Source organism: Salvelinus alpinus, chromosome 23 (genome assembly GCF_045679555.1).
Source record: "Salvelinus alpinus chromosome 23, SLU_Salpinus.1, whole genome shotgun sequence".
Classification (NCBI taxonomy): domain Eukaryota; kingdom Metazoa; phylum Chordata; class Actinopteri; order Salmoniformes; family Salmonidae; genus Salvelinus; species Salvelinus alpinus.
Window position 1 is genome coordinate 3886603 of NC_092108.1, and position 15000 is coordinate 3901602.

Below are 15000 nucleotides of genomic sequence, written 5' to 3' on the forward strand. Positions count from 1 at the left end.
CCCCTACCTGTTTACTGCCACCCCTACCTGTCTACTGCCACCACTACCTGTCTACTGCCACCCCTACCTGCCTACTGCCGCCACTACCTGTCTACTGCCACCACTACCTGTCTACTGCCACCACTACCTGTCTACTGCCACCCCTACCTGTCTACTGCCACCCCTACCTGTCTACTGCCACCCCTACCTGTCTACTGCCACCCCTACCTGTCTACTGCCACCACTACCTGTCTACTGCCACCACTACCTGTCTACTGCCACCCCTACCTGCCTACTGCCGCCACTACCTGTCTACTGCCACCCCTACCTGTCTACTGCCAGCCCTACCTGTCTACTGCCGCCCCTACCTGTCTACTGCCACCCCTACCTGCCTACTGCCGCCACTACCTGTCTACTGCCACCCCTACCTGTCTACTGCCACCACTACCTGTCTACTGCCACCACTACCTGTCTACTGCCACCACTACCTGTCTACTGCCACCCCTACCTGTCTACTGCCACCACTACCTGTCTACTGCCACCACTACCTGTCTACTGACACCACTACCTGTCTACTGACACCACTACCTGTCTACTGCCAGCCCTACCTGTCTACTGCCACCACTACCTGTCTACTGCCACCCCTACCTGTCTACTGCCACCACTACCTGTCTACTGCCACCCCTACCTGTCTACTGCCACCACTACCTGTCTACTGCCACCACTACCTGTCTACTGACACCACTACCTGTCTACTGACACCACTACCTGTCTACTGCCAGCCCTACCTGTCTACTGCCACCACTACCTGTCTACTGCCACCCCTACCTGTCTACTGCCACCCATACCTGTCTACTGCCACCACTACCTGTCTACTGCCACCACTACCTGTCTACTGCCACCACTACCTGTCTACTGCCACCACTACCTGTCTACTGCCACCCCTACCTGTCTACTGCCACCCCTACCTGTCTACTGCCACCCCTACCTGTCTACTGCCACCACTACCTGTCTACTGCCACCCCTACCTGTCTACTGCCACCTCTACCTGTCTACTGCCACCCCTACCTGTCTACTGCCGCCACTACCTGTCTACTGCCGCCACTACCTGTCTACTGCCACCCCTACCTGTCTACTGCCACCCCTACCTGTCTACTGCCACCACTACCTGTCTACTGCCACCACTACCTGTCTACTGCCACCCCTACCTGTCTACTGCCACCACTACCTGTCTACTGCCACCACTACCTGTCTACTGCCACCACTACCTGTCTACTGACACCACTACCTGTCTACTGCCACCCCTACCTGTCTACTGCCACCACTACCTGTCTACTGCCACCCCTACCTGTCTACTGCCACCACTACCTGTCTACTGCCACCACTACCTGTCTACTGCCACCACTACCTGTCTACTGCCACCCCTACCTGTCTACTGCCACCACTACCTGTCTACTGCCACCACTACCTGTCTACTGCCACCACTACCTGTCTACTGCCACCCCTACCTGTCTACTGCCACCCCTACCTGTCTACTGCCAGCCACCACACCCATGCAGAACACTTGATTGGTTTGCTAAGTGGCAACTCGTCACTAGTTTCCATATAGCCGTTCTCCACCCCTTTTTCTTCTCTTCCTGAAACAAGAACAGTTAGGAGTTTTTCCCCTCTGTTTTGATGAGGGCTGTAAGAATCACTCACTTGCAATGCCCACTCATTACCTTGGGCCCCTAGTGGCTCTGTGTTTATTACCTTGGGCCCCTAGTGGCTCTGTGTTTATTACCTTGGGCCCCTAGTGGCTCTGTGTTTATTACCTTGGGCCCCTAGTGGCTCTGTGTTCATTACCTTGGGCCCCTCGTGGCTCTGTGTTCATTACCTTGGGCCCCTAGTGGCTCTGTGTTCATTACCTTGGGCCCCTAGTGGCTCTGTGTTTATTACCTTGGGCCCCTCGTGGCTCTGTGTTTATTACCTTGGGCCCCTAGTGGCTCTGTGTTTATTACCTTGGGCCCCTAGTGGCTCTGTGTTCATTACCTTGGGCCCCTAGTGGCTCTGTGTTCATTACCTTGGGCCCCTAGTGGCTCTGTGTTTATTACCTTGGGCCCCTAGTGGCTCTGTGTTTATTACCTTGGGCCCCTAGTGGCTGTATGTGTTTATTACCTTGCCTGCTGGGAGACAGTCAGCGTTGCCTGCTGGGTGACAGTCAGCGTTGCCTGCTGGGTGACAGTCAGAGTTGCCTGCTGGGTGACAGTCAGAGTTGCCTGCTGGGTGACAGTCAGCGTTGCCTGCTGGGAGACAGTCAGCATTGCCTGCTGGGAAACAGTCAGCATTGCCTGCTGGGAGACAGTCAGCGTTGCCTGCTGGGAAACAGTCAGCGTTGCCTGCTGGGAGACAGTCAGCATTGCCTGCTGGGAGACAGTCAGCGTTGCCTGCTGGATGACAGTCAGCGTTGCCTGCTGGATGACAGTCAGCGTTGCCTGCTGGATGACAGTCAGCGTTGCCTGCTGGATGACAGTCAGCGTTGCCTGCTGGGAGACAGTCAGCGTTGCCTGCTGGGAAACAGTCAGCGTTGCCTCCTGGGAGACAGTCAGCGTTGCCTGCTGGATGACAGTCAGCGGTGCCTGCTGGATGACAGTCAGCGTTGCCTGCTGGGAGACAGTCAGCGTTGCCTGCTGGGAAACAGTCAGCGTTGCCTGCTGGGAGACAGTCAGCGTTGCCTGCTGGGAGACAGTCAGCGTTGCCTGCTGGGAGACAGTCAGCGTTGCCTGCTGGATGACAGTCAGCGTTGCCTGCTGGGAGACAGTCAGCGTTGCCTGCTGGGAGACAGTCAGCGTTGCCTGCTGGGAAACAGTCAGCGTTGCCTGCTGGATGACAGTCAGCGGTGCCTGCTGGATGACAGTCAGCGGTGCCTGCTGGATGACAGTCAGCGGTGCCTGCTGGATGACAGTCAGCGTTGCCTGCTGGATGACAGTCAGCGTTGCCTGCTGGATGACAGTCAGCGGTGGCGCTGTAGATTCCAGGCCTCAGCTCATCAGTCGCCAGTCTGTTGCTCCGCCCCTCTATCCGCCCACCCCCCTCAGAGCTTATGTAAAGGAGTCAGGGAGGGAGGGAGCCAGGGCAAGCTGAAGAAGGGTTTTTAAGCCTTGAGACATGGATTATGTCTGTGTGACATTTAGATGGTGAATGGGCAAGACCAAAGATTTAAATGCATTTGGTTTGAGTGCGTCAAGAACTGCAACGCTGCTGGGTTTTTTCACACTCAACAGTTTCCTGTGTGTATCAAGAATGGTCCACCACCCAAAGGACATCCAACCAACTTGACACAACTGTGGGAAGCATTGGAGTCGACATGGACCAGCATCCCTGTGGAAACGCTTTCAACACCTTGTAGAGTCCATGTCCTGATGAATTGAGGCTGTTCTGAGGGCAAAAGGGGGTGCAACTCAATGTTAGGAAGGTGTTCCTAATGTTTTGTCCACTCAGTGTATATCTACCACTTTGTGTAGCCTAACCTCCTTAAACGAAAGGTAACTACAAAGTAGCCTATGCCTACCTGGTAGAATCATGATTATTTGCATTAATCCAGTGGCCATTTTGTTTTGAAAACTCCATCCCAAGTGTCCTACTGACATAGGCGGGGCATCCATAAACCCTCGATCCTTTTAACCCTTCATGTTGGTGCTAGCAAGCAGGCTAGGTATCAACAGCCAATCCAGTAGGGGCTAGAAACTATAGTCAGCTTCGATTGGTTAATAGATTATTTGCATGAAGTTCAGCTTTCCCCCCAACTTTGGTCCTGCCCTGTTCACGTCCTCGCCCACGCTCCCATTGCTCCCAACGGGTCCACTTCACTTCCTTCATTGAAAATGAATATGGGCTTTCGTTGTTTCATCGTCTCCAATGTGCTATCTCTTTAGTAAGCTTCCCCTGAAGTAAATTGAACTAAATTGCCAAGTGATATAGCCTAATTAACCTACTCCTGTCCATACAAAAATGTATAAAATCATTCAAAATAGGTGATTTGATTTGGCCACAGATCATTAGCTTCTTAAAAAATGTTGGCGGAGCGGTTTGTTGATGTCAACGTTATTAACAGAGTGCATCATGGTGGGGTTATGGTATGGGCAGGCGTAAGCTACGGACAACGAACACAATTGCATTTTATCGATGGCAATTTAAATGAACAGAGATACCGTGACGAGATCCTGAGGCCCATTGTTGTGTCATTCATCCGCCGCCATCACCTCATGTTTCAGCATGATAATGCACAACCCCATGTTGCAAGGATCTGTACACAATTCCTAGAAGCTGAAAATGTCCCAGTTCTTCCATGGCCTACATAGTCACCAGACATTTCACTCATTAAGCATGTTTGGGATGCTCTGGATCGACGTTCCGAAAGCACGGTATCTGTGACCAATAGTTGCATATCTGTATTCCCAGTCATGTGAAATCCATAGATTAGTTTGTTTTGATTGATTTACTTCCTTGTATGAACCTTAACTCAGTAAAATCTTTGAAATTTGTTTCGCATATGTTACATTTTATAATTTTGTTCAGTACAGAAACGCAACAGTCTGGCTGGAAAATGAAAGGGTAACTACACAAAACATCGTTCCAGACATAAACAATGGTCCCCTGATGTGGTTGTGTACTTAAAACATCCAATGTTGTTGTTTTTCTATTTACAAATTGTGTTTTTGAGAGAGAAAACCTGTTTTTTTTAATGTATATAAAATAAAATGTTTTTGACACTATCGTTTTGGTATCAAGTACAATTTTTTATCCGAATTCTGCCTGAAAGGAACAGATGTCAGTTTGACATCTTCAATAAATACCTTTTGTACTTTATTTGACGTTTTCTTGTCTTTGCTGTTACAGTAAATCTATCCAAGTCAATGTAAGAACACAAGGATGTGCTAATTAAAAGATGGCTCGTCATTATTAGCCTGGTTCTGTACGGAATACAGGTATATTACGGGACAGGCCAGGCCATTATCAATTATTTAATTTTTTATTTATAAGAAACTTGGTGTGACCACGTCATGTGCTGATGCCATCAACTGAACACATTAGTGTAGAATCCTGGGCTCAGAGACAGTTTATTACTTCAAGCCATCAGACTGCTGAACACTTGAACTGGACTGACCCCCTGCAGGGATTCTCCACACCTTAGAACACATGCACTCACACACACACAGACACCCACACAGACACCCACACACACAGACACCCACACAGACACCCACACAGACACCCACACAGACACCCACACAGACATCCACACAGACACCCACATATAACACACTGTGGCTGAGGAAAGGCACTACTCCCAATATAAGTGAACCCCAAATCAATATAGTTCTCATCATATTTGCGCCTTTTTTCGATGGTCGAACTAGACTACCTGTATTTGACATTGTGTTATTTCGCTAAACACTAGATGGTTTAATTTGATTATTGCCAGTGAAACGAGGCGACTCAGGAGAGATGGGAAAAAAAACTCACCCAAATGTATAGCCCCGTTGGAAAATATAAAACGGACTGTTTGAAAATGTGAATCACATTTTTGTTTGGCGTACCCCCCCCGACGGCATTACAAGTACCCCAGTTTGTGAATAGTCGGACTACAGTATTATTCTGTAGTAAAACACACTGAAGATATTTCCCCATGCTCAGACAGAGCGTGATCTGGGACCTGTTAGTTTTATTCAGAGCTCTTGTACTGTTATTCCAGGGAATAATAGCTGGTCGTAATACTCATAGACATAATTTTTTTATTTTTTATTTTTTTTAACCTTTATTTAACCATGTAGGCTAGTTGAGAACAAGTTCTCATTTACAACTGCGACCTGGTCAAGATAAAGCAAAGCAGTGTGAACAGACAACAACACAGAGTTACACATGGAGTAAACAATAAACATTAACCAGAGTTCTCTCGCTACTCATTTTTGACGTTTCTCCACACTGCTGCACCTTTCAATACAGAGTCTGCCAGTACAGTAACTGTTCTGGAAAGTGTATTGTTTAGTTGATATAAAACGTTGTGCCTGTGTTTTACACTGTGTTTGGATGCTATATTTAGGAACGTGTTCTCAACTGCTATGTTTAGGAGGGACTCTCACACATGGTGACAGATAAGTCTTGAGTGCAGCCTGTGTGCTGTAGTAAGTTAGGCCTAGTTAAAGTGAGTGTCTGCCTTGCTCTGCCCAGCCTTGCACTGGACCAATACAACATGACTCTGAGTTGAGACAGAGACAGACCAGCTGCTGAAAAGATGGATCTGTGCTGGGTGTCCTGTTAATGTAAGATGGATCTGTGCTGTGTGTCTCCTGCTAATGAAAGATGGATCTGTGCTGTGTGTCTCCTGCTAATGTAAGATGGATCTGTGCTGTGTCTCCTGCTAATGAAAGATGGATCTGTGCTGTGTGTCTCCTGCTAATGAAAGATGGATCTGTGCTCTGTGTCTGCTGTTAATGAAAGATGGATCTGTGCTGTGTGTCTCCTGCTAATGAAAGATGGATCTGTGCTCTGTGTCTGCTGTTAATGAAAGATGGATCTGTGCTGTGTGTCTCCTGCTAATGAAAGATGGATCTGTGCTGTGTGTCTCCTGCTAATGTAAGATGGATCTGTGCTGTGTGTCTCCTGCTAATGAAAGATGGATCTGTGCTCTGTGTCTCCTGCTAATGAAAGATGGTGTTCTAGTTAAGAGATAAGAGAAGCCGGTGTTTGGAGGATATATTCGCACGAGTGTTACGCCCGGAGACGAAGTCGAGTAGCTGCATTAGCGTTTGTTTTAAGCTGTTTTTCTAGTGACATTTATTTGGATACATTCATAACAATGAGCTAATGATGTGCTGTTTCACCTGGCATAGAAAATCTCATCAGGATACTTGTTCAGAGGAGCAAGCCAACAACACAGCTAACACAATCACTTCAAAATGAAGCTGGAAAGACTGCAAACTAGCTGCATTTCGTTGAATTAAAATTTAAAAAAAGGTCTGTCTTGTCCCGACTCCAGACATGTTCATTACTACGGGACAGCTGGAGATCGAATTTGAATATTGAAACAATGTTGCAGATGTCGGAGAGACAGACAGTAAGGTTTATACACATATCCACTGTTGAAAACTACATGTTAGTCTGACAGGAATGAGAATGTCTAGATGCTTTTTATAGTGAAGATCAAGTTTATAAATTGCCTGGCTGGGCTGATGAAACAGTGGAGTCAGATGGAAAAGAGAAAATAGGCCTTTTAAAGTCATAGATTTAGCCGGTGGTAACTTGTGGAATAGACACCGGCTGGAATTCAGTTTTAACCAATCAGCATTCAGGATTAGACCCACCCTTTGTATAATGTTAAAGCATGAACACGAGGCTGCCTGGCCGACTGGCTAACAACCAACCAGGACAGAGAGAAGGAACAGGGAGGTTTATCTACTGTGTAGTTGAGGCTCTACTCTGGCCTCCCTGGTGGTTTATCTACAGGGTAGTTGAGGCTCTACTCTGGCCTCCCTGGTGGTTTATCTACAGTGTAGTTGAGGCTCTACCCTGGCCTGTCTGGTGGTTTATCTACAGTGTAGTTGAGGCTCTACCCTGGCCTGTCTGGTGGTTTATCTACAGGGTAGTTGAGGCTCTACTCTGGCCTCCCTGGTGGTTTATCTACAGGGTAGTTGAGGCTCTACTCTGGCCTCCCTGGTGGTTTATCTACAGGGTAGTTGAGGGGGCTTGGGGCTTGGTGTGGGAGGGGTTAGGGCTTGGTGTGGGAGGGGGCATTGGTGTGGGAGGGGGCATTGCTAGGGCTGTTATGGTGACCGTATTACCGCCACACCGGCGGTCACGAGTCATGAAGGCAGTCAAATTCCACGTGGCCGTTTAGTCGCGGTAATTTGGCTTCTCCAAGCTCTGATGCTGCTGCTGGTCATTAGTAACCTACCAAATTTGCTAACTGCCTGGTACTCAGCACTCTACTGTCCACTCTAATCACTCTGACATCAATGCAAATATAACCGAAAATCTAATCAAACACTTCATGAGAGCCCATGAGCTCATGTTGCACAACATTTCTATAGGCTATGCAATTGTGTGAGAAAACAGAGTGATGGCCTCTATTAAAAAGAGGAGGATCCCATCAGCTTTCTATAGGCCTACTATATGTATTTCTCAACTTTCCTAATACTAAGCACATTGCTTCTCTTTACAACAGGAGTATAGCCTACCTGGCTGGCATGAAAATGAACCACGGAAAAAGCGTCCTCCATTCGCTATTTAAGTACATATATGACATGTCATTTTTCCCACCGCTCCTGTTTTGAGACAGGTGCGTGATAATGGTCAGTGATGGAGGGAGGGAGAGACACTGAGTGATGGAGGGAGGGAGAGAGACACTGAGTGATGGAGGGAGGGAGAGAGACACTGAGTGATGGAGGGAGGGAGAGAGACACTGAGTGATGGAGGGAGAGAGAGAGAGATGTTGTTTATTCACTTTAGTTTGTCTATTTCACTTGCTTTGGCAATGTAAATATATGTTTCTCATGCCAATAAAGCTATTTGAATTGAATTGAGAGTGAGGGAGAGAGGGAGGGAGAGGATCCTACATCAGACACAGAAACAGAGACTGGCCCACAAGCACAGACAGAGAGACTGGCCCACAAGCACAGACAGAGAGACTGGCCCACAAGCACAGCCAAAGAGACTGGCCCACAAGCACAGACAGAGAGACTGGCCCACAAGCACGGCCACAGAGACTGGCCCACAAGCACAGCCAAAGAGACTGGCCCACAAGCACAGACAGAGAGACTGGCCCACAAGCACAGACACAGAGACTGGCCCACAAGCACAGACACAGAGACTGGCCCACAAGCACAGCCACAGAGACTGGCCCACAAGCACAGACAGAGAGACTGGCCCACAAGCACAGCCACAGAGACTGGCCCACAAGCACAGCCAAAGAGACTGGCCCACAAGCACAGACAGAGAGACTGGCCCACAAGCACAGACACAGAGACTGGCCCACAAGCACAGACACAGAGACTGGCCCACAAGCACAGCCACAGAGACTGGCCCACAAGCACAGACAGAGAGACTGGCCCACAAGCACAGACATGGAGAAACCGGTCCGTAAGCAGTCACACAGAAACAGACACACACACACACACACACACACACACACACACACACACACACACACACACACACACACACACACACACACACACACACACACACACACACACACACACACACACACACACACACACACACACACACACACACACACACACACACACACACACACACACACACACACACACACACACACACACACACACACACACACACACACACACACATAAAGAGAGAGGATATCGGTCACATTGTTCCAAAGCCTTTTTTGTAAGCTGATGTCTCTTAAGGCCACTGAATAAGCAATGTGTGTGTGTGTGTGTGTGTGTGTGTGTGTGTGTGTGTGTGTGTGTGTGTGTGTGTGTGTGTGTGTGTGTGTGTGTGTGTGTGTGTGTGTGTGTGTGTGTGTTGTGGCTAAGCTCAGAGCAGCAGGGTTATATTTGGGTCACCACCACTCCAGCTATAGCACAGTCACAAGGCAGTCACAGAACCGCAGTCACAGAACTACGGTCACAAGGCAGTCACGTGTGTGTGTGTGTGTGTGTGTGGTGTGTGTGTGTGTGTGTGTGTTGTGGCTAAGCTCAGAGCAGCAGGGTTATATTTGGGTCACCACCACTCCAGCTATAGCACAGTCACAAGGCAGTCACAGAACCGCAGTCACAGAACTACGGTCACAAGGCAGTCACGGAACCACGGTCACAAGGCAGTCACAGAACCGCAGTCACAGAACCACGGTCACAAGGCAGTCACAGAACTGCAGTCACAAGGCAGTCACAGAACCACAGTCACAGAACCACGGTCACAAGAAAGTCACAGAACCACAGTCACAAGGCAGTCACAGAACCACAGTCACAGAACCACGGTCACAAGGCAATCACAGAACCACAGTCACAGAACCACAGTCACAAGGCAGTCACAGAACCACAGTCACAGAACCACAGTCACAGAACCACGGTCACAAGGCAGTCACAGAACCACAGTCACAGAACCACAGTCACAGAACTACGGTCACAAGGCAGTCACGTGTGTGTGTGTGTGTGTGTGTGGTGTGTGTGTGTGTGTGTGTGTTGTGGCTAAGCTCAGAGCAGCAGGGTTATATTTGGGTCACCACCACTCCAGCTATAGCACAGTCACAAGGCAGTCACAGAACCGCAGTCACAGAACTACGGTCACAAGGCAGTCACAGAACCACGGTCACAAGGCAGTCACAGAACCACGGTCACAAGGCAGTCACAGAACTGCAGTCACAAGGCAGTCACAGAACCACAGTCACCACAGTCACAAGAAAGTCACAGAACCACAGTCACAAGGCAGTCACAGAACCACAGTCACAGAACCACGGTCACAAGGCAATCACAGAACCACAGTCACAGAACCACAGTCACAAGGCAGTCACAGAACCACAGTCACAGAACCACAGTCACAGAACCACGGTCACAAGGCAGTCACAGAACCACAGTCACAGAACCAGTCACAAGGCAGTCACAGAACCACGGTCACAAGGCTCGCTCTGTCTCTCTCCGTCTCTCTCTCTCTGTCTTTGTCTATCTATCTCTCTTTGTGTTGGGGGTAATGGTGTGTTGGGGGTAATGGTGTGTTGGGGGTAATGGTGTGTTGGGGGTAGTGGTGGGGTACTGGTGGGATGTGTTGGGGTGGTGGGGTGTGTTGGGGTAGTGGTGGGGTACTGGTGGGGTGTGTTGTGGTGGGGTGTGTTGGGGTGTGTTGGGGTAGTGTTGGGGTGTGTTGGGGTGTGTTGGGGGTAGTGGTGGGGTAGTGGTGGGGTGTGTTGGGGGTAGTGGTGGGGTGTGGTGGGGTAGTGGTGTTGTGGTGTTGGGGGTAGTGGTGTTGGGGTGTGTTGGGGTAGTGGTGTTGGGGTAGTGGTGTTGGGGTGTGTTGGGGGTAGGGGTGTTGGGGTAGTGGTGTTGGGGTGTGTTGGGGTAGTGTTGTTGGGGTGTGTTGGGGTTGGGGTGTGTTGGGGTAGTGGTGTTGGGGTGTGTTGGGGTAGTGGTGTTGGGGTGTGTTGGGGTAGTGGTGTTGGGGTGTGTTGGGGTAGTGGTGTTGGGGTGTGTTGGGGGTAGGGGTGTGTTGGGGTAGTGGTGTTGGGGTGTGTTGGGGTAGTGGTGTTGGGGTGTGTTGGGGGTAGTGGTGTTGCGTGTTGTGTTGGGGGGGTGTTGGGGGGTGTAGTGGGGGGTGTTGGGGTAGTGGTGGGGTCAGTCGGCGTTAACCAACCATTCCATCCACCATACGGGTCAGTCGGCGTGTACCAACCACTCCATCCACCATACGGGTCAGTCGGCGTTAACCAACCGCTCCATCCACCATACGGGTCAGTCGGCGTTAACCAACCATTCCATCCACCATACGGGTCAGTCGGCGTTAACCAACCACTCCATCCACCATACGGGTCAGTCGGCGTTAACCAACCGCTCCATCCACCATACGGGTCAGTCCGCGTTAACCAACCGCTCCATCCACCATACGGGTCAGTCGGCGTTAACCAACCACTCCATCCACCATACGGGTCAGTCGGCGTTAACCAACCACTCCATCCACCATACGGGTCAGTCGGCGTTAACCAACCGCTCCATCCACCATACGGGTCAGTCGGCGTTAACCAACCACTCCATCCACCATACGGGTCAGTCCGCGTTAACCAACCACTACATCTACTTCTTCAGTTACAGACTTCTGGCTCCATTCCAGAGATAACCCCCGTGACTGGCGCTCTGCTTCACAGATCCTCACACGACACATTCAAATCCAAAATCTTTTTCAGGTGCAAAACAGGCTCCTTCTGCTCCTCGGACATACATAACAAAACAAAACCATTTCTTGTTATTTTCACTGCCGCCTCCTAATCTAACACATCTGGGGTTTTCATCAAGACTTCAAACGGATCTCCTAGGTATCTGGGATGAGTGCTGGGTCGTAGCCGGCTGGTGACAGTGATTAAGTTCAGGGCAGGGTACTGGGTCGTAGCCGGCTGGTGACAGTGATTAAGTTCAGGGCAGGGTACTGGGTCGTAGCCGGCTGATGACAGTGATTAAGTTCAGGGCAGGGTACTGGGTCGTAGCCGGCTGATGACAGTGATTAAGTTCAGGGCAGGGTACTGGGTCGTAGCCGGCTGATGGCAGTGATTAAGTTCAGGGCAGGGTACTGGGTCGTAGCCGGCTGGTGACAGTGATTAAGTTCAGGGCAGGGTACTGGGTGGTAGCCGGCTGATGGCAGTGATTAAGTTCAGGGCAGGGTACTGGGTGGTAGCCGGCTGGTGACAGTGATTAAGTTCAGGGCAGGGTACTGGGTGGTAGCCGGCTGGTGACAATGATTAAGTTCAGGGCAGGGTACTGGGTCGTAGCCGGCTGGTGACAGTGATTAAGTTCAGGGCAGGGTACTGGGTCGTAGCCGGCTGATGACAGTGATTAAGTTCAGGGCAGAGTACTGGGTGGTAGCCGGCTGATGACAGTGATTAAGTTCAGGGCAGGGTACTGGGTGGTAGCCGGCTGATGACAGTGATTAAGTTCAGGGCAGGGTACTGGGTCGTAGCCGGCTGATGACAGTGATTAAGTTCAGGGCAGGGTACTGGGTCGTAGCCGGCTGGTGACAGTGATTAAGTTCAGGGCAGGGTACTGGGTCGTAGCCGGCTGGTGACAGTGATTAAGTTCAGGGCAGGGTACTGGGTGGTAGCCGGCTGATGGCAGTGATTAAGTTCAGGGCAGGGTACTGGGTCGTAGCCGGCTGATGACAGTGATTAAGTTCAGGGCAGGGTACTGGGTGGTAGCCGGCTGATGACAGTGATTAAGTTCAGGGCAGGGTACTGGGTCGTAGCCGGCTGATGACAGTGATTAAGTTATGGCAGAGTTCTGAGTCGTAGCCGGCTGGTGATGGCTTTTTAATAGTCTGTTGGCCTTGAGATAGAAGCTGTTTTTCAGTCTCTCGATCCCAGCTTTGATGACCTGTACTGACCTCGCCTTCTGGATGATAGCGGGGTGAACAGGCAGTGGCTCGGGTGGTTATTGTCCTCTGATCTTTTCAGCCTTCCTGTGACATCGGGTGGTGTAGGTGTCCTGGAGGGCAGGTAGTTTGCCCCCGGTGATGCGTTGGGCAGACCGTACCTCCCTCTGGAGAGCCCTGTGGTTTGCGAGCGGTGAAGTTGCCGTACCAGGCGGTGATACAGCACGACAGGATGCTCTCAATGATGCATCTGTAAAAGTTTGTGAGGGTCTTAGGTGCCAAGACAAATTTCTTCAGCCTCCTGAGGTTGAAGAGGCGCTGTTGCACCTTCTTCACCACACTGTCTGTGTGGGTGGACCATTTCAGTTTGTCAGTGATGTGTACGCCAAGGAACTTGAAGCTTTCCACCTTCTCCACTGCGGTTCTGTCGATGTAGATAGGGGGGTGCTCCCTCTGCTGTCTCCTGAAGTCCACGATCAGCTCCTTCGTTTTGTTGACGTTGAGTGAGAGGTTGTTTTTCCTGGCACCAGTCCGCAAGGGCCCTCACCTCCTCCCTGTAAGCTGTCTCGTCATTGTTGGTAATCAAGCCCACTACTCTTGTGTCGTCTGCAAACTTGATGATTGATTTGGAGGCGTGGGTGGCCAGGCAGTCATGGGTGAACAGGGAGTACAGGAGGGGGCTGAGAACGCACCCTTGTGGGGCCCCTGTGTTGAGAATCAGCGAAGTGGAGGTGTTGTTTCCTACCTTCACCACCTGGGGGCGGACCGTCAGGAAGTCCAGGACCCAGTTGCACAGGGCGGGGTCGAGACCCAGGGTCTCGAGCTTAATGACGAGTTTGGAGTGTACTATGGTGTTAAATGCTGAGCTGTAGTCGATGAACAGCATTCTCACATAGGTATTCCTCTTGTCCAGATGGGTTAGGGCAGTGTGCAGTGTGGTTGCGATTGCATCGTCTGTGGACCTATTGGGGCGGTAAGCAAATTGAAGTGGGTCTCGGGTGTCAGGTAAGGTAGAGGTGATATGATCCTTGACTAGCCTCTCAAAGCACTTCATGATGACAGAAGTGAGTGCTACTAGTGATAGTCATTTAGTTCAGTTACCTTTGCTTTTTTGGGAACAGGAACAATGGTAGCCATCTTGAAGCATGTGGGAACAGCAGCCTGGGATAGGGAGCGATTGAATATCTCTGTTAACACACCACTGCGCATGCTCTGAGGACGCGGCTAGGGATGACGTCTGGGCCGGCAACCTTGCGAGGGTTAAACTGTTTAAATGTCTTGATCACGTCGGCCACGGAGAACGAGAGCCCACAGTCAATCCTAGTGACGCAGAATGACATGTGACAACGGTGTGTGTCTGTTTGCAGTTTCCTGGACAGAATTGAGTCAGTAAGACAAGGAGACTACACTCCCACAGACCAGGACCTGCTACGATGCAGAGTGTTAACTTCAGGGATATTCGAGACGCGATTCCAAGTGGACAAAGTCAACTTTCAGTGAGTATCTTTCTCTGTCTGTCTGTCTGTCTGTCTGTCTGTCTGTCTGTCTGTCTGTCTGTCTGTCTGTCTGTCTGTCTGTCTGTCTGTCTGTTTCTCTGTCGGTCTGTCTGTCTGTTTCTCTGTCTGTCTGTCTGTCTGTCTGTCTGTCTGTCTGTCTGTCTGTCTGTCTGTCTGTCTGTCTGTCTGTCTGTCTGTCTGTCTGTCTGTCTGTCTGTCTCTGTGTCTGTCTCTGTGTCTGTCTGTCTGTCTGTCTGTCTGTCTGTCTCTGTGTCTGTCTCTGTGTCTGTCTGTCTGTCTGTCTGTCTGTCTGTCTGTCTGTCTGTCTGTCTGTTTCTCTGTCTGTCTGTCTGTCTGTCTGTCTGTCTGTCTCTCTGTCTCTCTGTCTCTCTCTGTGTCTCTGTCTGTCTGTCTCTCTGTGAAGTGAGGAAATGATGAACTGAAGCAGATT

At 50.3% G+C, this 15000-nt stretch overlaps 1 protein-coding gene across 5 annotated transcripts in view; it reads left to right on the plus strand.

The window, feature by feature from the left end:
* The window catches only part of LOC139550098 (guanine nucleotide-binding protein G(s) subunit alpha-like), a 191250-nt gene that overhangs the window by 144297 nt on the left and 31953 nt on the right, over positions 1-15000 (plus strand). For all 5 annotated transcript variants that reach the window (XM_071360727.1, XM_071360728.1, XM_071360729.1 and 2 more), the window contains one exon: positions 14421-14549. In XM_071360727.1, the coding sequence (XP_071216828.1) occupies positions 14421-14549 (129 nt within the window). The remainder of the gene's footprint in view (positions 1-14420; positions 14550-15000) is intronic.